At 64.9% G+C, this 22,166-nt stretch overlaps 3 protein-coding genes across 3 annotated transcripts; 1 reads left to right on the top strand and 2 right to left on the bottom strand.

The window, feature by feature from the left end:
* Positions 1-250: 250 nt before the first annotated feature.
* On the bottom strand, positions 251-12,228 carry CDK5RAP3 (CDK5 regulatory subunit associated protein 3). Its single transcript, XM_054286485.1, has 17 exons — positions 11,905-12,228; positions 10,187-10,558; positions 10,027-10,081; positions 9,399-9,530; positions 8,826-8,926; positions 8,692-8,740; positions 7,876-8,054; positions 6,966-7,102; positions 4,251-4,398; positions 3,325-3,405; positions 3,121-3,195; positions 2,923-2,982; positions 2,756-2,831; positions 2,291-2,379; positions 1,697-1,905; positions 431-602; positions 251-345 (listed from the first exon to the last, which is right to left on the bottom strand). The coding sequence occupies exons 1-17, from the start codon at positions 12,226-12,228 to the stop codon at positions 280-282; spliced, it is 2,325 nt and encodes a 774-aa protein (XP_054142460.1). The 3' UTR covers positions 251-279.
* An 80-nt stretch (positions 12,229-12,308) lies between these two features.
* Positions 12,309-12,599, top strand: PRR15L (proline rich 15 like). Its single transcript, XM_054286495.1, has one exon. The coding sequence runs from the start codon at positions 12,309-12,311 to the stop codon at positions 12,597-12,599; it is 291 nt and encodes a 96-aa protein (XP_054142470.1).
* A 4,396-nt stretch (positions 12,600-16,995) lies between these two features.
* PNPO (pyridoxamine 5'-phosphate oxidase) lies at positions 16,996-21,711 on the bottom strand. Its single transcript, XM_054286498.1, has 7 exons — positions 21,629-21,711; positions 21,118-21,242; positions 19,986-20,085; positions 18,979-19,032; positions 18,326-18,454; positions 17,296-17,366; positions 16,996-17,197 (listed from the first exon to the last, which is right to left on the bottom strand). The coding sequence occupies exons 1-7, from the start codon at positions 21,671-21,673 to the stop codon at positions 17,032-17,034; spliced, it is 690 nt and encodes a 229-aa protein (XP_054142473.1). The 5' UTR covers positions 21,674-21,711; the 3' UTR covers positions 16,996-17,031.
* Between the last annotated feature and the right edge of the window lie 455 nt (positions 21,712-22,166).

Genomic DNA, 22,166 nt, shown 5'->3' with positions numbered 1-22,166 from the left:
CCTGTCCTTGTCCCTGGCCTGAACCCGTCCCTGTCCCCGTCCCTCTCAGTGACACACACACTCCTCCACCCCGATGCGACACAAATTTGGGTTTATTCACCGACGCCCCCAAACCCCGCAGCACCCCCGGGTGGGCCGAGGGGCTGGGAGGGACGGGACCCCCTGGGGACGCCCCGTGTCCTTCAGGGGTCACAGGCTGGTCAGGGGTCACACACTGATGTCCCTCAGGTGTCACAGCCAGGTGTCCCTCAGGTGTCACAGGCTGGTGTCCCTCATCTGTCACAGGTTGACGCCCATCAGGTTCACCGGGCGCCCCCCGTAGCGTTTGGAGATGTCGGCCTCGATCTGCAACGGCACCGGGGGGATCAGGGGGTGCTCCCAGGGGTTCCGGGGGCTCGGGGGGGGTTCCCGGTGTCCCCCCGTCCCTCACCAGCCTCTGCAGCTCCCGGGCTCTCTCCTGCAGCTGCTGCAGCCGCGGCTCCAGCGCTCCCTGCTCGGCCAGGGCCTGGCGGCGCCGCTGCCCCAGCGCCTCCCGCTTGGCCAGCAGCAGCTCGGCCTGCAGGGCCTGCTGCCGCAGCAGGGCCGTGACACGCTCCACGTACCTGGGGACATGGGGACAGAGGGGTCATGGGGACAGCGGGGTCATGGGGACAGGGACACAGGGACACACTGCAGGACAGGGACAGCTCGGCCTGCAGGGCCTGCTGCCGCAGCAGGGCCGTGACACGCTCCACGTACCTGGGGACATGGGGACATGGGGACAGAGGGATAGAGGGGTCATGGGGACAGGGACAGGGACAGCAGGGTCATGGGGACAGTGGGGTCATGGGGACAGGGACACAGGGACACACTGCAGGACAGGGACAGCTCGGCCTGCAGGGCCTGCTGCCGCAGCAGGGCCGTGACACGCTCCACGTACCTGGGGACACAACAGGGGACAGGGGGTCACGGACAGGGGACACGGGGTCACACTGCAGGACAGGGGACAGTGGTCACACACTGCAGAGTCCCCCTGGTTAAGGGCTGTTTTAGGGCTGTTTTAGGGCTATTTTAGGGGCTGACTGGGGGCTGGTTCAGGGCTATTTTAGGGGCTGTTTTGGGGCTGTTTTAGCACTGTTTGGGGGGCTTCTTTACAACTATTTTAGGGGTTATTTTACAGGCTGGCTTAGGGCTATTTTAGGGGTATATTAGGGTCTGGTTTGGGGCAGTCTGGGGCCTGTTTTGGGGCTATTTAGGGTCTGTTTTGGGGCAGTCTGGGGCCTGTTTTGGGGCAGGGCAGGCACCTGGGCGAGGCAAGGATCATTTAGGGTCTGTTTTGGGGCCTGTTTTGGGGGTATTTAGGGCCTGTTTTGGGGCAGTTTGGGGCCTGTTTTGGGGGTATTTAGGGCCTGTTTTGGGGCAGTTTGGGGCCTGTTTTGGGGGTATTTAGGGCCTGTTTTGGGGCAGTTTGGGGCCTGTTTTGGGGGTATTTAGGGCCTGTTTTGGGGCAGTTTGGGGCCTGTTTTGGGGGTATTTAGGGCCTGTTTTGGGGCAGTTTGGGGCCTGGTTTTGGGGGTATTTGGGGTCTGTTTTGGGGGTGTTTAGGGCCTGTTTTGGGGCAGTTTGGGGCCTGTTTCGGGGGTATTTAGGGCCTGTTTTGGGGCAGTTTGGGGCCTGTTTCGGGGCTATTCGGGGCCCGTTTCGGGCCGGGCAGCACCTGGGCGAGGCGAGGATCATGCAGAGGTGCTGCACGCTGCGCGAGCACAGCTGCCCCAGCAGCTCCCGCGCCGTGGCCAGCCGCGCCCGCAGGCGCTCGGGGCTCTGGCCCTGCAGCGCGGCCGGCGCCGCCTGGAACTGGCTCAGGGCCACCACGTCCAGCGCCGCGTCCTCCAGCTCCAGCAGCCGCTGCGCCAGGAACAGCTCCAGCTGCGGGACAGCAACGGGGACAGCGATGGGGACAGGGCCAGGGACGGCAACGGGGACACCAATGGGGACACCAATGGGGACACAACAGCTCCAGCTGCGAGACAGACACGGGGACAGCAATGGGGACAGCAATGGGGACAGCAATGGGGACAGGGCCAGGGACAGCAATGGGGACAGGGCCAGAGACAGCAATGGGGACAGCAATGGGGACAGCAACAGGGACACAACAGCTCCAGCTGCGGGACAGCAACGGGGACAGCAATGGGGACAGGGTCAGGGACACCAACGGGGACAGCAACGGGGACACAACAGGGACAGCAATGGGGACAGGGTCAGGGACACCCCCAGGGTCACCCCCAGGGACACAGCTGTCCCCGGCGCCCACCTCCATGAGCTCGTCGATGAACTGGTTCCGAGTCTCGGGGTTCTCCAGCAGGGTCAGCGCGTCCGAGCCACGGGCAACGCCCTCGGGGGCTGCGGCGGGGTGGGACCCCAAAGCCTGCTCAGCTTCACCCCAAAACCCCTGCCCGGAACCCAAATACACTGCCCAGAACCCGAAAACCCTGCCCAGCATCCAAAACCCGAAATCCCTGCCCAGCACACAAAATCCCTGCCCAGCATCAAAAAATCCTGCCCGGAACCCAAATACACCGCCCAGAACCCGAAATCCCTGCCCAGCACCCAAAATCCCTGCCCAGCACCCAAACCCCACTCCCTGCCCCATCCCAAACCCCTCTGGGGGTCCCAGGGGCACTGGGAATGGGGGATTTGGGGGGATTTGGGGGAATTTGGGGGAATTTGGGGGATTTGGGAGCTGCCTGTGCCCCCCAGGACCCCCAGCCCTGCTCACCCTCCGTTCCAGCCTCCACCACCGTGATCGTCCCCTCCTGTCCCCCTGCGTCACCCCAGTTGATGCCATCGTCCCCCTGGGGAGCAACGGGTGACAAAGGGTGACAAAGGGGACATCAGGGGATGTGGGGACACAGGGACAGCCCTGGCCATGGGGGTGTCACAAACCTGGGGCTCTGCTGCGATTGTCCCCTTCTCTCCATCGCCCCAATCGATGCCATCCTCCCCCTGGGTAACAAAGGGTGACAAAGGGTGACATCAGGGGGATTTGGGGACACAGGGACATCGCCCCAGTTGATGACACCATCCCCCTGAGGGAGGAAAGGGGACACAGGGCAGGTTTGGGGACACAGGGATGGATCCCACCTGGGCACTGAGCTCTACTGTGATCGTCCCCTCCTGTCCCTTCTCTCCATCGCCCCAATCGATGCCATCGTCCCCCTGGGGAGCAAAGGGTGACATCAGGGGGATTTGGGGACACAGGGACATCGCCCCAATCAATGCCACCATCCCCCTGAGGGAGGAAAGGTGACAAAGGGTGGCACAGGGGGACACAGGGACGTCACCCACCTGCGGGCTGGGCTCCACCGTGATGCCCCAGTCGATGTCCCCGCCCTGGGGCGGCTCCGTGGGGAAATCCCCCCAATCGATCTGCGGGAAAAACCCCAAACCCTCCATGAGGCACGGCCCCAAACCCCAAACCCAAACCCCGAACCCTCCATGAGGCACGGCCCCAAACCCCAAACCCAAACCCCAAACCCTCCATGAGACACGGCCCCAAACCCCAAACCCAAACCCCGAACCCTCCATGAGGCACGGCCCCAAACCCCAAACCCCAAACCCAAACCCTCCATGAGACACGGCCCCAAACCCCAAACCCAAACCCCAAACCCTCCATGAGACACGGCCCCAAACCCCAAACCCAAACCCCGAACCCTCCATGAGACACGGCCCCAAACCCCAAACCCTCCATGAGACACGGCCCCAAACCCCAAACCCAAACCCCAAACCCTCCATGAGACACGGCCCCAAACCCCAAACCCTCCATGAGACACGGCCCCAAACCCCAAACCCAAACCCCGAACCCTCCATGAGGCACGGCCCCAAACCCCAAACCCTCCATGAGGCACGGCCCCAAACCCCAAACCCAAACCCCGAACCCTCCATGAGACACGGCCCCAAACCCCAAACCCAAACCCTCCATGAGACACGGCCCCAAACCCCAAACCCAAACCCCGAACCCTCCATGAGACACGGCCCCAAACCCCAAACCCAAACCCCGAACCCTCCATGAGACACGGCCCCAAACCCCAAACCCAAACCCCAAACCCTCCATGAGACACGGCCCCAAACCCCAAACCCAAACCCCTGAGACACGGCCTGACCTCAGCACCAGCCAGGGGGATCCTCCGTGTCTCTGTGTCCCCCCATGTCCCCCCATGTCCCCCCGTGTCCCCCGTGTCCCCCGTGTCCCCGTGTCCCCTGCCAGCACGCACCGTGTCCTGCGGGGGCGGCTGCGGTGCCTGCGGGGCCGCCTGGGGCCGCTCGAGCCGCAGCGGCTCCTGCCCCGTGCGCCAGCGGAACACGGACGAGTTCCCGTGGGCAGCCACGTGCCGGAGCAGCGGCAGCGCCTCCGCACCGGGGCTGGGACAGGGACAGGGACATGGGGACATGGGATGGCACAGGGACATGGGGACATGGGATGGTACAGGGACATGGGGACACCGCGTGCCGGAGCAGCGGCAGCGCCTCCATACCAGGGCTGGGACAGGGACAGGGACATGGGGACATGGGATGGTACAGGGACATGGGACAGGGACAGGGACATGGGGACATGGGATGGTACAGGGACATGGGACAGGGACATGGGGACATGGGATGGTACAGGGACATGGGGACATGGGGATGGTACAGGGACATGGGACAGGGACATGGGGACATGGGGGCCACCACGTGCCGGAGCAGCGGCAGCGCCTCCATACCAGGGCTGGGACAGAGACAGGGACATGGGGACACAGGACAGCATAGGGACATGGGACATGGGGACGGCACTGGGACATGGGGACAGCATAGGGACACCACGTGCCGGAGCAGCGGCAGCGCCTCCGCACCAGGGCTGGGACAGGGACAGGGACATGGGGACATGGGATGGTACAGGGACATGGGGACATGGGATGGTACAGGGACATGGGGACACCGCGTGCCGGAGCAGCGGCAGCGCCTCCACACCGGGGCTGGGACAGGGACAGGGACATGGGGACATGGGATGGTACAGGGACATGGGGACATGGGATGGTACAGGGACATGGGGACACCGCGTGCCGGAGCAGCGGCAGCGCCTCCACACCGGGGCTGGGACAGGGACAGGGACATGGGGACATGGGATGGCACAGGGACATGGGGACATGGGGATGGTCCAGGGACATGGGACAGGGACATGGGGACATGGGATGGTACAGGGACATGGGACAGGGACATGGGGACATGGGATGGCACAGGGACATGGGACAGGGACATGGGGACATGGGATGGTACAGGGACATGGGGACATGGGGATGGTACAGGGACATGGGGACACCGCGTGCCGGAGCAGCGGCAGCGCCTCCATACCAGGGCTGGGACAGAGACAGGGACATGGGGACACAGGACAGCATAGGGACATGGGACATGGGGACGGCACTGGGACATGGGGACAGCATAGGGACACCACGTGCCGGAGCAGCGGCAGCGCCTCCGCACCGGGGCTGGGACAGGGACAGGGACATGGGGACATGGGATGGCACAGGGACATGGGGACATGGGATGGTACAGGGACATGGGACAGGGACATGGGGGACACCGCATGCCGGAGCAGCGGCAGCGCCTCCACACCGGGGCTGGGACAGGGACAGGGACATGGGGACATGGGATGGTACAGGGACATGGGGACATGGGATGGTACAGGGACATGGGGACACCGCGTGCCGGAGCAGCGGCAGCGCCTCCACACCGGGGCTGGGACAGGGACAGGGACATGGGGACATGGGATGGCACAGGGACATGGGGACATGGGGATGGTCCAGGGACATGGGACAGGGACATGGGGACATGGGATGGTACAGGGACATGGGACAGGGACATGGGGACATGGAATGGTACAGGGACATGGGGACATGGGGATGGTACAGGGACATGGGACAGGGACAGGGACATGGGGACATGGGATGGCACAGGGACATGGGACAGGGACATGGGGACATGGGATGGTACAGGGACATGGGGACATGGGGATGGTACAGGGACATGGGGACACCGCGTGCCGGAGCAGCGGCAGCGCCTCCATACCAGGGCTGGGACAGGGACAGGGACATGGGGACATGGGATGGCACAGGGACATGGGACAGGGACATGGGGACATGGGATGGTACAGGGACATGGGACAGGGACATGGGGGACACCGCGTGCCGGAGCAGCGGCAGCGCCTCCATACCAGGGCTGGGACAGAGACAGGGACATGGGGACACAGGACAGCATAGGGACATGGGACATGGGGACGGCACTGGGACATGGGGACAGCATAGGGACACCACGTGCCGGAGCAGCAGCAGCGCCTCCGCACCAGGGCTGGGACAGGGACAGGGACATGGGGACATGGGATGGTACAGGGACATGGGGACATGGGGACAGCACCGGGACATGGGGACACCGCGTGCCGGAGCAGCGGCAGCGCCTCCGCACCGGGGCTGGGACAGAGACATGGGGACAGCGACAGGGACATGGGGACACAGGACAGAACAGGGACATGGGGATGGCACCGGGACATGGGGACAGCAGTGGGGATGAGATCGATGGGGAGCATGGGGACATCGGTCATGGGGACATCAGGGATGGGGACACCTCAGCATCCGCAGTGCCGGGGTTTGGAGGGCCCAGGAGCTGTTTTGGGGCAGTTTGGGGAGCCGGGGCTGTTTTAGGGTAGCTGAGGGATGTTTTGGGGCAGGTTTGGGGCTGATTTTGGGGCGTCAGGGCTGTTTGGGGGGTGTCAGGGCTGTTTTGGGGGGTGTCAGGGCTGGTTTGGGGCTGATTTTGGGGTGTCAGGGCTGTTTGGGGGGTGTCAGGGCAGGTTTGGGGCTGATTTTGGGGTGTCAGGGCTGTTTGGGGGGTGTCAGGGCTGGTTTGGGGCTGATTTTGGGGTGTCAGGGCTGTTTGGGGGGTGTCAGGGCTGTCCCCACCTGTCGCACACGAAGCCCACGCAGGCCTGGTACAGCTCGATGGCGTCCCCGAGGGCGCTGGCGCCGTCCCCGACGCGGGACAGCAGCGACGGCAGCGCCTGCACCTGGGCCAGCAGCTCCCGGCGCACGTCCTCGCCCTGGGGACACCCAGGGGACACGCGGGGACACTTGGGCACATGCTGGGACACTTGGGGACACCTTGGGGACACCACGGGGACACTTGGGGACATGCTGGGACCCTTGGGGACACCTTGGGGACACCACGGGGACACTTGGGGACATGTTGGGGACACTGAGGAGACACTGGGGGACATTCTGGGGACACCGAGGGGACACTTGGGGACATGCTGGGGACACCATGGGGACACTTGGGGACAACAGCTTTAGAGTCTGTTTGGGGTTGTTCTGTGGCCCATTTGGGGTTATTTCAGGGCTGATTTAGGGTTTGTTTGGGGTTATTTTGGGGCTCATTTGGGGTTATTTCAGGGCTGATTTAGGGTTTGTTTGGGGTTATTTTGGGGCCCATTTGGGGTTATTTCAGGGCTGATTTAGGGTTTGTTTGGGGTTATTTTGGGGCCCATTTGGGGTTATTTCAGGGCTGATTTAGGCTCTGTTCAGGGGTTATTCTGGGGCCCATTTTGGGGTTATTCCAGCCCCATTTGGGGCTGTTTCAGGCCTGTTTCAGGCTCAGTTTGGGGCTATTCCCAGCCCATTTCAGGCTCTATCTGGAGTTATTTTCTGGCTCATTTGGGGCCATTGCCAGCCCATTTCTGGCTCTATCTGTGGCCATCCCCACCCTGTTTCAGGCTCTGTTCAGGGCCATCCCCACCCCGTTCCAGGCTCTCCCCGGGGTTGTTTTGGGGCTCATTTGGGGCCATCCCCGCCCGGCTGCAGCCCCCCCGGCACTCACGGCGATGCCGTACTGGCGGCAGGAGCCCAGGAAGCGCTCGCGGAGCTCCCCTGCCCGCGCCTGGCACTCGTCCTCGCGCCGCGCCAGCTCCTGCTGCGCCTGCAGCCACCGGGCCCGCTGCCGCCGCAGCGCCGGCAGCTCGTAGCTGATGCTGCGCCCCAGCAGGCTGGAGAGCTCGGCTGCGGGCACGGACAGGGGTCACCCCGGGGCCCGGGGGGCTCCTCCCGCCGGGAATGGGTGTCCCCATGGAGCCCGGGCTTTGGATTCTGGCCCGTGCTGGACTGGGGCTGAATTCAGCTTTAAATCCCATCCTGTCCCGGTTTGGGGCTGAATTCAGCTTTAAATCCCATCCTGTCCCGGTTTGAGGCTGAATTCCCATTTAAATCCCATCCTGGTTTGGGGCTGAAGTCACCTTTAAATCCCATCCTGGTTTGGGGCTGAAGTCACCTTTAAATCCCGTCCCGTCCCATCCCGGTTTGGGGGCTCAATTCACTTTTAAATCCTATCCCATCCCATCCCAGTTTGGGGACCGAATTCCCCTTTAAATCCCACTGGGATTTGGCTTTCCCACAAATCCCATCCTTTCCCATCCCAGTCCATCCCGCTTTGGGGACTGAATTCCACCCACCCAGGGGCTTCTTTGGGACACCGCGGGGAATTCCCATTCCCATTATTCCTGCTATTCCCATTGCCATTATTCCCATTATTCCCATTCCCATTATTTCTGTTGTTCCCATTATTCCCATTATTTCCGTTATTCACGCTATTCCCACAATTATTCCCATTCTCATTCCCATTACTCCCATCCCCTCTCACCCAGGTAGGCGTTGTCCTTCTCATAGAGGGACACGATCTCCTGCCAGTCCTGGGGACAGACACGAGGGTGAGGAGGATGAGGAAGAGGAGGAGGAGGAAGAAGAGAATGAGGAGGAAGAGGAGGGCGCTCCCACCTTCATCCTCTGGGACGAGTAGCGCCCAAAGAGGTTCTTGGTGGAGGCCTCGGTGCCCTTGAGGATCTCCACGATGCGCAGGCAGTGGAAATAGTGCAGGTCTGGGGGGAACAATGGGGTCAGGGGGTCCCTGGGGGGCTTTGGGGGATCCCTGGGAGGTTTTAGGGGACCCCCAGGAGGTTTTGGGGGGTTCCTCAGTTCCTTCACCACCACCCCTTTGTGAACAACCCTCCCACCCCAAATCCTGGCTCTGCGGGGGGGAGACCCATCCCCAAACCCCAAATCCAAAATCCCCAAATCCCAAACCCCCAATCTGGAATCCCCAAACCTGAGACCCCAAATCCCAAACGCCAAACCCTGAATCTCCAAACCCCAAACCCAAAACCCAAAACCCCAAACCCTCAGTTCCCAAACCTCGATCCCAGACCCCAGTTCCCAAACCCCCAAACCCCAAACCCTCAGTTCCTAAATGCCAACCCCGATTTCCAATTCCCAAACCCCAAGCCCCAAACCCCGACCCCAGACCCCAAACCCCGAGCCCAAACCGCCAAGTCCCGGTCCCGGAGCACTGACAGGAGCCCTGGAGCAGCTCTCGGATCTCGGGGTGCTCGGGCATGTCCTGCAGCGCCGCCCGGATCCGCTCCCGCACCTGCGCCACCTGCGCGGGCCAGCGCCGCCCGCAGTGCCGCCGGTCCAGCAGCCAGTCTGCATGGGGACACGGGGACATGGGGACATGGGGACACTGCAGGGACACGGACAGAGCCGCCCGCAGTGCCGCCGGTCCAGCAGCCAGTCTGGGGACACGGGGACATGGGGACATGGGGACACTGCAGGGACACGGACAGAGCCGCCCGCAGTGCCGCCGGTCCAGCAGCCAGTCTGCATGGGGACACGGGGACATGGGGACATGGGGACAGTGACACTGCAGGGACACGGACAGAGCCGCCCGCAGTGCCGCCGGTCCAGCAGCCAGTCTGCATGGGGACACGGGGACATGGGGACAGTGCCATCACCGGGGGGACACGGGGACATGGGGACAGTCCCGGGCTCCGGGGACACGGGGCACAAACAGCGCGAGGAATTCCCGAGTCTCTTCCCAAAGCCTGGGACGGATCCCCAGCCGGAGGGAATGGCGGGAACCGGGCTGGGATAACCGGGACAAATCCCGGTTCCTGCCCGGAGCCCGGGTTCGTTCCCGTACCCAGGAGCTTGCTGGTCTGGATGTCGATGGGCACATTCCGGTAGTCCTGGGGAGCCTGCGGGGAGAACACGGCAGGGGCTGCGGCAACCGGAACCGGCACCGGAACTGGCACCGGAACCGGCACCGGAACCGGCACCGGGAGCGGCACCGGGAGCGGCACCGGCAGCGGCACCGGCAGCGGCACCGGGAGCCTCCGCTCCAGCGCCAGGCCCGGGCTGTCCCCGCTGCCCCGCGCCTGGACCCGATCCCGGACCCTTCCCCGCTCTCGCTCCCGTTTCCGATCCCGCTCCCGCCTCCGATCCCGGTCCCTTCCCCGCTCCCGGTCCCGTTTCCGATCCCGGTCCCGCTCCCGGTCCGCACCTGCATCTTTCCCGGCCCCGCCTCTCCACTTCCGCCCTCCCCTCCCCAGCCAATCGCCTCCCTCAGCGCCCGCGCCTCGACCAATCAAAACGCGCTCCGCCCGAAGGTCGAACTCCCGCCAATCAGAAAGCGGCAGCTCGGAGGCAGCGCCACGTCCCTGTGCTTCCATTGGCTGGAGGGGAAAGAGGCGTGGTGAGAGCGGACCAATCGGAGCGGGCGGTGGGAGTTTTTGGGGTCCCGATTCCGGTCCCGGTTCCAAACCTGGCGCCAAATCCCGGTCCCGGTCACAGTCCCGATCCCGGTATCGGCCACAATCCCAGCCCCATTTCCAAGCCTGGTCCCAGTCCCGATCCCAATTCTGGCCTTAATCCCGGTCCCGGTCCCAAACCTGGCACCAGTCCCGGTCCCGGTCCCAAGGTCCCCCCCAGCCGTCCCGCAGGGATCCCCCGGAGGCTCCCGAGGGGATCCCAAACCCTGCGGGATCCCCATCTGTCCTAGAGGGGAACCCAGATCCCCCCAGATCCCCCCAGGTCCCTCAGGGATCCCCCAGGTGGTCCCAGAGCAGGTCCCGGATCCCTTGGGATCCGCTGGGAGCCCCAGCACAGAGCCGGGATCCCACTGGGACCCCCAGGACACATCCCGGCCACCCAGCGCCATCCAGGGACACCCGAGGCCACTCAGAGCCACCCGGAGCCACCCAGAGGTGCCCAGAGCCACCCGGAGCCACCCAGAGGTGCTCAGAGCCACCCGGAGCCACCCAGGGCCACCTGCGGCCACTCCGGGCCACCCTCCCTGGGCTGGCACCGCTCCCTGTCATGAATATTCAGCCGTGCCTGGCCCGGCCCCGCTGTTTGCTCCGGCAGGAGGGGTTTGGGAGCGTGTTCACCTTGACGGGAACACCAGGACAGCCGCAGGTGAGCGGCACCTGCCCCTGCTGCCCCCCGGGACACACCCGGGACAACCCGGGACAACCCCGGGACACCCCCGGGACACCCCGGGACACCCCGAGACACACCCGGGACACCTCGGGACACACCCGGGACACCCCGGGACACCCCCGGGACAACCCAGGGACAACCCCGGGACACCCCCGGGACCCCCGGAGGCGGCAGGAGCAGGTACCGGGGTGCGGTGTCCGGGCTGGGATGGGCCGTGGGAGCCCCGGGGACGCTGTGGGGCTGTGGGACACTGGGGACACTGTGGGGACACTGTGGGGACGGTCCCGCCCGGCTCTGGGGACACGGGTGCCACCAGCGGGGCGGTGGCCGCGGTCTCCGTGCCCCTGACCCCGTGTCGCTGAGGGAAAAGGGGTTTTATCCCCAAAGCGACATCCGGGAGGGCTCGCTGGTGGCCGAGCGCCACGGGGACAGGGCCGGGGACAGGGCCGGGGACACGGGGCAGGGCCGGGGACAGGGACGGGGACACGGGGACAGGGACGGGGACACGGGGACAGGGCCGGGGACAGGGCCGGGGACACGGGGACAGGGCCGGGGACACGGGGCAGGGCTGGCCCCGGGCCTGGGAATCCCGTCCGTGCCCCGGGGCCACGCCGGACTCCGGAGCCCTCCCGGCCCCTTCCCGGAGCCTGCCCCGGTCCCGGCGGGTCCCGGCGAGCCCCGAGGCCGGGCTGGGGCGGGGGGAGCCCGGCAGCGCCCCCGGCACTCCCCGGTGCCGCCACCCGCGCCCCAGTTCCTGTTCCTGTTTGCTCTCCCACACGCGGCTGATAAGCGCAGCTCCCGGCGCTGCCCGCGGCCCTTTCCCGGCTTTTCCCGGCTTTCCCGGGATTCCCGGGTCGTGCAGCGCCCGCCCCGCCCCGGTGCCCCGGGGATCCGCCCCGAGCATCCCCGGGAGGGCAGCGCCGCGGCCCCGATGCGGCCCCGGGAGCCGCGGACGGAGCCGAGCCCCGGTGCCGCTCCCGCAGGATGGCCGACGGGCACGGCTGGTGGAAGCTGACGTTCCTGCGGAGGCGGCAGGCGGCGGCCCCGGTGCTGTACGAGAGCCCCCAGGGCCCCGCGGCGCCCGGCGGGGACGGCGCGGACGGGACGGACCCCGAGGGCGGCCCCGGCTTCGCCGCCCGCCTCGAGAAGATCGTGGACAAGAGCGCCAAGGGCAAGCACGTCAAGGTCTCGCACTCCGGCCGCTTCAAGGAGAAGAAGAAAGTGCGGGCGACGCTGGCCGAGCACCCCAACCTGTGCGAGCGCCAGGAGCAGTGACCCGGCCGGGCCGCGGGCCCCGGGCAGGACTCGGGATGGGATTTGTGGAATTGTCCGCGGGATGGTCCCGGAGCTGCGGGACCGGCCCCGGGCACGGCGGGGCCCGCGCTCCCCGGCCCTGCCCAGCGCGGACTGGTCCGTACTGGGATCAGTGAGGACACTGCCCCCGATCCCGATCCCATTCCCAATCCCAATCCCCTCCTCCCGTTACTTTTTGGGGCCGAGCCCCGCTCGTGTCCGGATCCCGAGGGGCTGCGGAGCCGCCGATGGCCGAGTCCCCCCCGAGAGGGGATGCGACACCTCCGTGTCCCCAGGGAACGAGCGGCGGGACCGATCCCCGGGAATCGCTGCCCGGAGGAGCCGCGTTCCATTCCCCGGGAATCCATCCCGGAGGAGCCGCGTTTCCCCGGGAATCCCTCCCGGAGGAGCCGCATTTCCCCGGGAATCCCTCCCGGAGGAGCCGCATTTCCCCGGGGATCGCACCCGGAGGAGCCGCATTTCCCCGGGAATCCCTCCCGGAGGAGCCGCGTTTCCCCGGGGATCGCACCCGGAGGAGCCGCGTTCCATTCCCCAGGAATCCCTCGCGGAGGAGCCACATTTCCCAGGGAATCCCTCGCGGAGGAGCCGCATTTCCCCGGGAATCCCTCGCGGAGGAGCCGCGTTTCCCCGGGGATCGCACCCGGAGGAGCCACGTTCCATTCCTCGGGGGTCTCTCCCCGCTGCTGGAAGCGGGGGTCCCACCCCGCTCGCGCCTGCCGCTAAATAACTGTGGTTAATAAAGCGAGCCTGGGAGCGGAGGCGGCTCCGGGAGAGCTCCGCGGATCCCGGGATCCGGCCCGGAACGGGGCAAGGCTCCGGATCCGGCGGGACGCGGAGGGAGCGGGGCCGTGCCGGGGAGTCCCGGAGCCGGGCAGGGAGGAGGGAGCGGAGGCGGATCCCGAAACCCGGCACGGAGCGGTGGGAAAGCTCTGGGTCCCTCTGGGATCCCTCCGGGAGCCGTCCCGGGGAATCCCTGACTCCCCAGAGGCAGCTCCAGGGCCCCAAACGGGGCAGGATTGGACCCAGGGGGAGCAGGATTGGACCGAACCGGGCAGGATTGGACCCAGGATGAGCAAGATTGGACCCAAACTGGGCAGGATTAGACCCAAACTGGGCAGGATTGGACCCAGGGGGAGCAGGATTGGACCGAACCGGGCAGGATTGGACCCAGCCAGAGCAGGATTAGACCCTGGACGGGGCAGGATTGGACCCAGTCAGAGCAGGATTGGACCCAGCCAGGGCAGGATTGGACCCTGGGGTTGAGCAGGATTTGACCCAGTCAGAGCAGGATAGGACCCCAGGATGGGGCAGGATTGGACCCAAACTGGGCAGGATTGGACCCAAACTGGGCAAGATTGGACCCTGGGGTTGAGCAGGATTGGGCCCATGATGGGGCAGGATTGTACCTGGTCAGAACAGGATTGGACCCTGGGTTGAGCAGGATTTGACCCAGTCAGGGCAGGATTGGACCCCATGATGGGGCAGGATTGGACCCCCCATGATGGGCAGGATTGGACCCGGTCAGAACATGATTGTACCTGGTCAGAACAGGATTGGACCCTGGGTTGAGCAGGATTGGGCCCAGTCAGGGCAGGATTAGACCCGGTCAGAGCAGGATTGGACCCCCAGGGTGGTCAGGATTGGACCCTGGGTTGAGCAGGATTGGACCCAGTCGTAGCAGGATTGGACCCCAGGGTGGGCAGGATTGGACCCTGGTGGGTGAGCAGGATTGGACCCGGTCAGAACAGGATTGGACCCCCAGGGTGGGCAGGATTGGACCCTGGATGGGCAGGATTGGTCCCTTTAGGGCAGTTATGAGGGAATTTGGAGTATTTAGGTGGATTTTGATGGATTTTGGGGGTCTCCTCTCCGCGCCAGGTTTCCCAGCCCCTGTCCCCCGTTTCTCGCCCCTCCGGGGAGCGGGGCCGTGCCGGGGAATGCCGGAGCCGGGCAGGGCGGAGGGAGCGGAGGCGGATCCGGGGAACTCCGCGATCCCCAGACCCGGCACGGCGGGGCGGGCAGGCTCTGGGTCCCTCTGGGAGCCGTCCCCGGGAATTCCTGATCCCGCAGGGGCCGCTCCAGGGATTCACTGCAGATCCCTCCTGGCACTTCTGGAGCCCCGGAGAGAGCGCGGCCGTCACGGGAATCGCTGCCCGCCTGGAAATGGGGGCGCTCGGGGCCGGCCGGAGCACGGGGAGCGCTCCCAGCTCCGGGAGCCCGCGGGGAACGGGACGATCCCGGGACGGACAATCCCGGCTCCGCAGGGCGCGGCCGTTCCGAGCTCTGAGCTCCAGCCGCTCCCGGTTCCGGAGGGTGCCAGGCTCCCGAGCCCAGCCCCGGTTTCCTGCTTGTTTCCCGGTTTCTCGTTTTCCCGGTTTTCCCGATTTCCCGGTTTCCCTTTTTCCCGATTTCCCGTTTTCCCGGTTTCCCGATTTCCCGGTTTCCCGATTTTGCGATTTCCCGTTTCCCGATTTCCCGTTTTCCCGATTTCCCGGTTTCCCGATTTTGCGATTTCCCGTTTCCCGATTTCCCGTTTTCCCGATTCCCTGGTTTCCCGATTTTCCTGTTTCCCGGTTTCCCGATTTCCCGTTTTCCCGATTTTGCGATTTCCCGTTTCCCAATTTCCCGATTTCGCGGTTTCACGATTTCCCTGTTTCCCGGTGTCCCGATTTCCCGTTTTCCCGATTCCCCGGTTTCCCGATTTTCCTGTTTCCCGGTTTCCCGATTTCCCGGTTTCCCGATTTCCCGGTTTTCCCGATTTCCCGATTTCGCGGTTTCCCGATTTCGCGATTTCCCGGTTTTCCCGATTTCCCGATTTCGCGGTTTCCCGATTTCGCGGTTTCCCGATTTCCCGATTTCCCGGTTTCCCGATTTCGCGGTTCCCCGATTTCGCGGTTTCCCGATTTCGCGGTTTCCCGATTTCCCGGTTTTCCCGATTTCCCGATTTCGCGGTTTCCCGATTTCCCGGTTTCCCGATTTCCCGGTTTCCCGGTTGTTTCCCGGTTTCTCGGTGCCAGCTCCCCGGTCCCGGTCCCGGTCCCGCCCCGGCTCTGTGCGCTCTCAGCCCGTTCCCGTCGCGCTGGGATCCCGGACTTTGTCCCGGCGGGAGCGGGAGCGGGAACGGGAACGGGAGCGGGAGCGGGAGGAGCCCCCCGGTCCCTTTGCCCCTGCCCAGGAATGTGGCACAGCCCCGTGCCCATCCCGGGACAGCCCCGTGCCCATCCCGGGACAGCCCCGAGTCCCCTCCCGGGACAGCTCCGTGTCCCCTCCCGGGACAGCTCCGTGTCCCCTCCTGCGACACCGCTCCGTCCCCTCCCGTCCTTCCCAAGGCGGGGAAGGCTCCAGAGCCACCAGGGGCTGTGACAGTGGCACAAAGGCGGTGACAGCGCCGTGGCCGCTGTGCCTGCGTGCCAGGGCTGGCCTGGCATCCCCGGGACCGGCACGGTCCCGCTCCGGGACAGCAAACACAGAACCGGGGCCGGTTTTGGGGTTGGTCCCGCTCCGGGACAGCAAACACAGAACCGGGGCTGGATTTTGGGATTGGTCCCGCTCCGGGACAGCAGACGCAGAACCGGGGCCGGTTTTGGAGCCGGTTCCAGCCAGGGCCGGGTCCAGGCCCGGGATTCGCCGCTGTCCCGGGAGAGCCCGGCCCTGCCTGGCTAAACATTAACCCGGTGCTAAATAACCAAAGGCTCCACGCCTCCACATAAATGCTGATTTATTGCTGTTTTCCGGCAGCTGGAGGAGGGACGGGCCGAGGGTTGGGGTCTCACCTGGGGCCCTGGGACAGGGCACGGCAGCGGGGACACGATTGAAGTTAATTAAACAACAGCAGTAATGACCTGGGAACTGAGCACGGTTCCATGCTAAAATAATTGCCACGATTGCAGCTAAAACACGGAGAGAGAGGCGGCAGTGGTGGGACAGGGACAGCGACAGGGGGGTCACAGCTGGTCCCTGCACGATCATTAACACGATTAATTAACCACGGGGAGCGGCTGCAGAGGGATTTGGGGACACACCGGGCTGAGGGCAGCTCCGAAGGCATTCCCAGCACATGGCCAGGGACAGGGACAGGGATGGGGACAGGGATGGGACAGGGATGGGACAGGGACAGGGGGGTCACTGGGGTCACAGCCGGACCCTGCACGATCATTAACACGATTAATTAACCACGGGGAGTGGCTGCAGACGGGGCGGGGGCAGCTCCGGGCCCATCCCCAGCACACAGCGAGGGACAGGGCGGGGCGGCTGCGACACTTGGGGACATTTCCTGGGGCCATTCCCGGGGCCATCCCGGGGCCATTCCCGGGCCCATCCCGGGCCATCCCGGGGCCATTCCCGGGCCGTTCCCGGCCCATCCCGGGCCCATCCCGGGCCATCCCGGGCCGGCTCACGGCGCCAGGCGCTCGTACACCCAGTCGCCGTGGCCGCGGCGGGTCATGGCCCCGAGCGGCGCCGCGCGGTCCCGCAGGCGCCGGAACACGATCCGGTCGTGCAGCCGGTTCGATTGGCCCTGCCAGAACTCCACCAGCTCCGGCTCCACCACGTACGCGCCCCTGCGAGGGACAGCCGCGATCGGGGGGGGGCTCGGGGGGATTTGGGGGGCTCGGGGGGATTTGGGGGGCTCGGGGGGACTCAGCCCCCCCAGTCTCACCAGTAGTCCGGCCTGGGCACCGCCTTGTCCCGGTACAGCTCCTCCAGCTCCGCGTTCTTCTTGCGCAGGTACTGCGGGGAGCGAGGGGGACAACGGGGAGTGAGGGGACCCCAAAGGGAACGGGGACCCCACAGGGGATGGGGCATGATGGAACCCCACGGCTGATCCCACAGGGAATGGGGAGTGAGGGGATCCCAAAGGGAACGGGGACCCCACAGCCGATCCCAAAGGGAACGGGGACCCCACAGCCGATCCCACAGGGAATGGGGAGCCGATCCCACAGGGAAAGGGGACCCCACAGCCGGTCCCAAAGGGAATGGGGAGCCGATCCCACAGGGAATGGGGACCCCCCCAGCCGGTCCCAAAGGGAACGGGGAGCCGATCCCAAAGGGAACGGGGACCCCACAGCCGATCCCACAGGGAACGGGGAGCCGATCCCACAGGGAAAGGGGACCCCACAGCCGGTCCCAAAGGGAATGGGGACCCCACAGCCGGTCCCAAAGGGAATGGGGAGTGAGGGGATCCCAAAGGGAATGGGGACCCCACAGCCGATCCCAAAGGGAACGGGGACCCCCCAGCCGATCCCAAAGGGAATGGGGAGCCGATCCCACAGGGAAAGGGGACCCCACAGCCGGTCCCAAAGGGAATGGGGACCCCACAGCCGATCCCAAAGGGAACGGGGACCCCACAGCCGATCCCACAGGGAACGGGGAGCCGATCCCACAGGGAAAGGGGACCCCACAGCCGGTCCCAAAGGGAACGGGGACCCCACAGCCGATCCCAAAGGGAATGGGGAGCCGATCCCAAAGGGAACGGGGACCCCACAGCCGATCCCACAGGGAATGGGGACCCCCCCAGCCGGTCCCAAAGGGAATGGGGACCCCACAGCCGATCCCACAGGGAATGGGGACCCCCCCAGCCGGTCCCAAAGGGAATGGGGACCCCACAGCCGATCCCAAAGGGAATGGGGACCCCACAGCCGATCCCACAGGGAATGGGGACCCCCCAGCCGGTCCCGGCCCGGGCTCACCTCTCTGTCGGGGATGACCGAGCTCTGCCGGCTCACCAGGGCCCCGATCTGGCTGCCCCGGGGCCGGGAGTGGAAATAGCGCTCGGATTCCTCCTCGGGCAGGCGCCGCACCGAGCCCTCGATGCGCACCTGGGGACGGCACCGAGACCTCAATGCACACCTGGGGACAGCCCTGAGCCCCCAGCCCTCACCTGGGGACGGCCCTGAGCCCCCAGCCCTCAAAGGGGACAGCCCTGAGCCCCCAGCCCTCACCTGGGCCAGCCCTGAGCCCCCAGCCCTCAATGGGGACAGCCCCGAGCCCCCAGCCCTCACCTGGGCCAGCCCTGAGCCCCCAGCCCTCACCTGGGCCAGCCCCGAGCCCCCAGCCCTCACCTGGGCCAGCCCAGCTCCCCAGGGGCTCCCATCCCGGACATGGAATTGCCCCATTCCCCGACTTTTTCACCCAAAAAGCGCAGGGATTTCACGCCTGCTGGGGACCGCCATCCCCCGGGCTCGGGCCAGCGGTGTTAAAGGGGCTCCTGAGCACAAAACCCCCTCATTCCCCCACTTTGGCCCCAAACCCGCAGCCACCCCCGCCCCGCCTGCCCCCAGTGCCCCCCGGGGGTGGCCCCCAGCCCCAATTCCCCCCCCCCAGGATTTGGGGACCCCCTCACCTGGCGGCAGAGCGGCTCCCAGTAGAACACGAGGGAGGCGAAGGGGTTGGAGTCCTGCGGGAACAGAGGGAGCTGAGGCAGAGCCGCGCTGTCCTGGGCCCGAATTCCCCTTAATTGGGGTTTATTTATGGGGATTTATTGGGGTTTATTTATGGGGATTTATTGGGGTTTATTGGGGTTTATTTATTGGGATTTATTTATTGGGATTCATTGGGACTTATTGGGATTTATTTATCAGGATTGATTTACTGGGATTTATCGGGATTTATTTATTGGGATTTATTGGGACTTATTTATTGGGATTTATTTATCAGGATTTTTTTATCGGGATTTATCAAGATTTATTTATCAGGATTTTTTTATCGGGATTTATCGAGATTTCTTTATCAGGATTTTTTTAAATCGGGATTTATCGGGATTTATTGGCATTTCTCAGGATTTATTCCTGGTGTTTCTGGGTCCCTGTCCCTCACCAGCTCCAGGAATTTGGGATTTATCGGGACTGATTTATTGGGATTTATCAGGATTGATTTCTGTGTGTCCGTGTGTCTGTGTGTCCCTCACCAGCTCCCGGAATTTGGGATTCATTGGGATTGATTTATCAGGATTTCTCGAGATTTCTCAGGATTCATCAGGATTGATTTATCAGGATTTATCGGGATTGATTTATCGGGATTGATTTCTCAGGATTGATTTCCGTGTGTCCGTGTGTCCCTCACCAGCTCCCGGAATTTGGGATTCATTGGGATTGATTTATCAGGATTTCTCGGGATTTCTCAGGATTCATCGGGATTGATTTATCAGGATTTATCGGGATTGATTTATTGGGTTGATTTCTCAGGATTGATGTCCGTGTGTCCGTGTGTCTGTGTGTCCCTCACCAGCTCCCGGAATTTGGGATTCATTGGGATTGATTTATCAGGATTTATCGGGATTGATTTATTGGGTTGATTTCTCAGGATTGATGTCCGTGTGTCCGTGTGTCCGTGTGTCCGTGTGTCCCTCACCAGCTCCCGGCCCTTCCTGCTCTCGTAGTTGGTGAAGAAGCGCAGCCCGTCCGGCCCCAGCCCCTTCAGCAGCACCATGCGCGCCGAGGGCCGCCCGTCCCTGCGGGGCAGCGCCGTGTCACCCGCGTCACCCCAGTGTCACCCGTGTCACCTTGTGTGTCACCCGTGTCACCCCAGTGTCACCCGTGTCACCTTGCGTGTGACCTCAATGGGACCTGTCCCACCTCAGTGTCACCTTCTGTGTGTCACCTCAGTGTCACCCGTGTCACCCCTGTGTGACCTGTGCCCCCCCTGTGTCCCCTCAATGTGACCGGTCCCACCCCAGTGTCACCTTCTGTGTGTCCCCTCAGTGTCACCCGTGTCACCCCCCCTGTGTGTCACCCCTGTGTCCCCTCAGTGTCAGCCCCTGTGTCACCCTGATGTCCCCCCTGTGCCGCCCCAGTGTCACCCAGGTCACCCTCTGTGTGTCACCCCGTCTCACCCCCTGTGTATCCCCCATGTCCCCCCGGTGTCCCCACTGTGTGTTCCCCCTGTGCCACCCCCTGTGTCACCTGTCTCACCCCCTGTATCACCTCGATGTCCCCACTGTGTGTCCCCCCTGTCTCACATCCCTCGGGTTCCCCCCCTGTCCCCGGCGTCACCTGGAGCGGGTGGCAGGCACACGGCCGCTGTCCCCAGTGTCCCCTCCAATGTCCCCCTGGTGTCACCTGGAGCAGGTGGCCAGGCACACGGCCGCTGTCCCCCCTGTCCCCTGTGTCCCCAGTGTCACCTGGAGCAGGTGGCCAGACACACGGCCGCTGTCCCCCCTGTCCCCTGTGTCCCCATTGTCACCTGGAGCAGGTGGCCAGACACACGGCCGCTGTCCCCCCTGTCCCCTGTGTCCCCATTGTCACCTGGAGCAGGTGGCCAGGCACACGGCCCCTGTCCCCCCTGTCCCCAATGTCCCCAGTGTCACCTGGAGCAGGTGGCCAGGCACATGGCCGCTGTCCCCCCTGTCCCCAGTGTCACCTGGAGCAGGTGGCCAGGCACACGGCCCCTGTCCCCCCTGTCCCCTGTGTCCCCATTGTCACCTGGAGCAGGTGGCCAGGCACACGGCCCCTGTCCCCCCTGTCCCCTGTGTCCCCAGTGTCACCTGGAGCAGGTGGCCAGGCACATGGCGTTGGCCTCGGCGATGTCCGGGCACTGCAGCGCGTCCTGCAGCCAGGCCCGGAACTGCTCCAGGGGATCCAGGGACACCAGGTGGCGCTCCTCGAACGCCTGGGGACACCGGGGGGGTCAGGGGTCACCCGGGGGGTCAGGGGTCACCCGGGGGGTCAGGGGACAGCGGGTGGCGCTCCTCGAACGCCTGGGGACACCGGGGTGACAAGGGGAAGGTGGGGACACCGCAGGGCTTGGGATCATCCTGGGGGCGTCACCCTGGCTGAGGAAGGGTCCCCAAGCCTTGGGGACATCCTGGGGGTGTCACCCTGGCTCGGGGCTGTCCCCAAGCCTTGGGGACACGCTGGGCAGCGGCCGCGTGGGCGGCCACCCTGCCCGAGAGGGGCTTCTCCGGGCCTTGGGGGGGTAATCCCGGGGTGCCCCCGTGCCAGATCCCCCCCGGTGCCCCCCGGTGTCCCCCGGTGTCCCCGCTGTCCCGGTCCCACCTCGCCGTCCCCCCGGTAGCTTTTCCGCAGCTGCTCCAGCTCCATCGCGCCCGCGCCGAGCCCCCACCGCGCTGGAGGCGTGGCTAAGGGCGGCCACGCCTCCTACAGCGCAGCCAATAGGAGAAGGCAGAACTTGCGCGCCTCCGTAGGAGCTGGCTGCCCATTGGAGGAGGCGAAAGGGGCGGGGATAAAAGACCCGGAAGTAGTGGCTGGGTACAGAGAGGTGCGGGGGCTCTTAAAGGGGCAATGACCGCGGGAGGGGGACGCGGGGACATCCAGGGGACAGCGGGGACAGCGGGGACAGAAATTTGGGGATTTGGGACATCGGGGCCTTGTGAGGCGGTGACAAGGGGCTGGGACGTGGTGGGGACAGGGATTTGGGGACACTGAGCACAGGGATGTGGGTATGGCGTGTTTGGGATGCTGCGACAAGGGACAGGGATTTGGGACGGGGATTTGGGGATGCGGATTTGGGGACAGGAATGTGGGGACAGGAATGTGGGGACAGGAATGTGGGGACGGGGATTTGGGGACAATC

Source organism: Melozone crissalis, unplaced genomic scaffold, assembly GCF_028551555.1.
Source record: "Melozone crissalis strain CALT ecotype California unplaced genomic scaffold, PUWL_Pcris_2 ptg000048l_1, whole genome shotgun sequence".
NCBI lineage: Eukaryota > Metazoa > Chordata > Aves > Passeriformes > Passerellidae > Melozone > Melozone crissalis.
Note: the sequence above shows the minus strand (reverse complement) of the source record. Positions and strands in the feature narration are given on the sequence as shown.

Excerpts from the sequence above, each read along its gene's own strand:
- CDK5RAP3 (XM_054286485.1), bottom strand. The coding sequence starts at position 12,228 with ATGCTCGGGGCGGATCCCCGGGGCACCGGGGCGGGGCGGGCGCTGCAC. Across the intron at positions 8,055-8,691 it reads GAAGGACAACGCCTACCTGG|CCGAGCTCTCCAGCCTGCTG; the intron begins GTGAGAGGGGAT and ends CCGTGCCCGCAG. Across the intron at positions 3,196-3,324 it reads CGGTGGAGCCCAGCCCGCAG|GGGGACGATGGCATCGATTG; the intron begins GTGGGTGACGTC and ends TTTGCTCCCCAG.
- PRR15L (XM_054286495.1), top strand. The coding sequence starts at position 12,309 with ATGGCCGACGGGCACGGCTGGTGGAAGCTGACGTTCCTGCGGAGGCGG.
- PNPO (XM_054286498.1), bottom strand. The coding sequence starts at position 21,673 with ATGGAGCTGGAGCAGCTGCGGAAAAGCTACCGGGGGGACGGCGAG. Across the intron at positions 20,086-21,117 it reads TGCCTGGCCACCTGCTCCAG|GGACGGGCGGCCCTCGGCGC; the intron begins GTGACACTGGGG and ends GCTGCCCCGCAG. Across the intron at positions 19,033-19,985 it reads GCAGGAAGGGCCGGGAGCTG|GACTCCAACCCCTTCGCCTC; the intron begins GTGAGGGACACA and ends CTGTTCCCGCAG.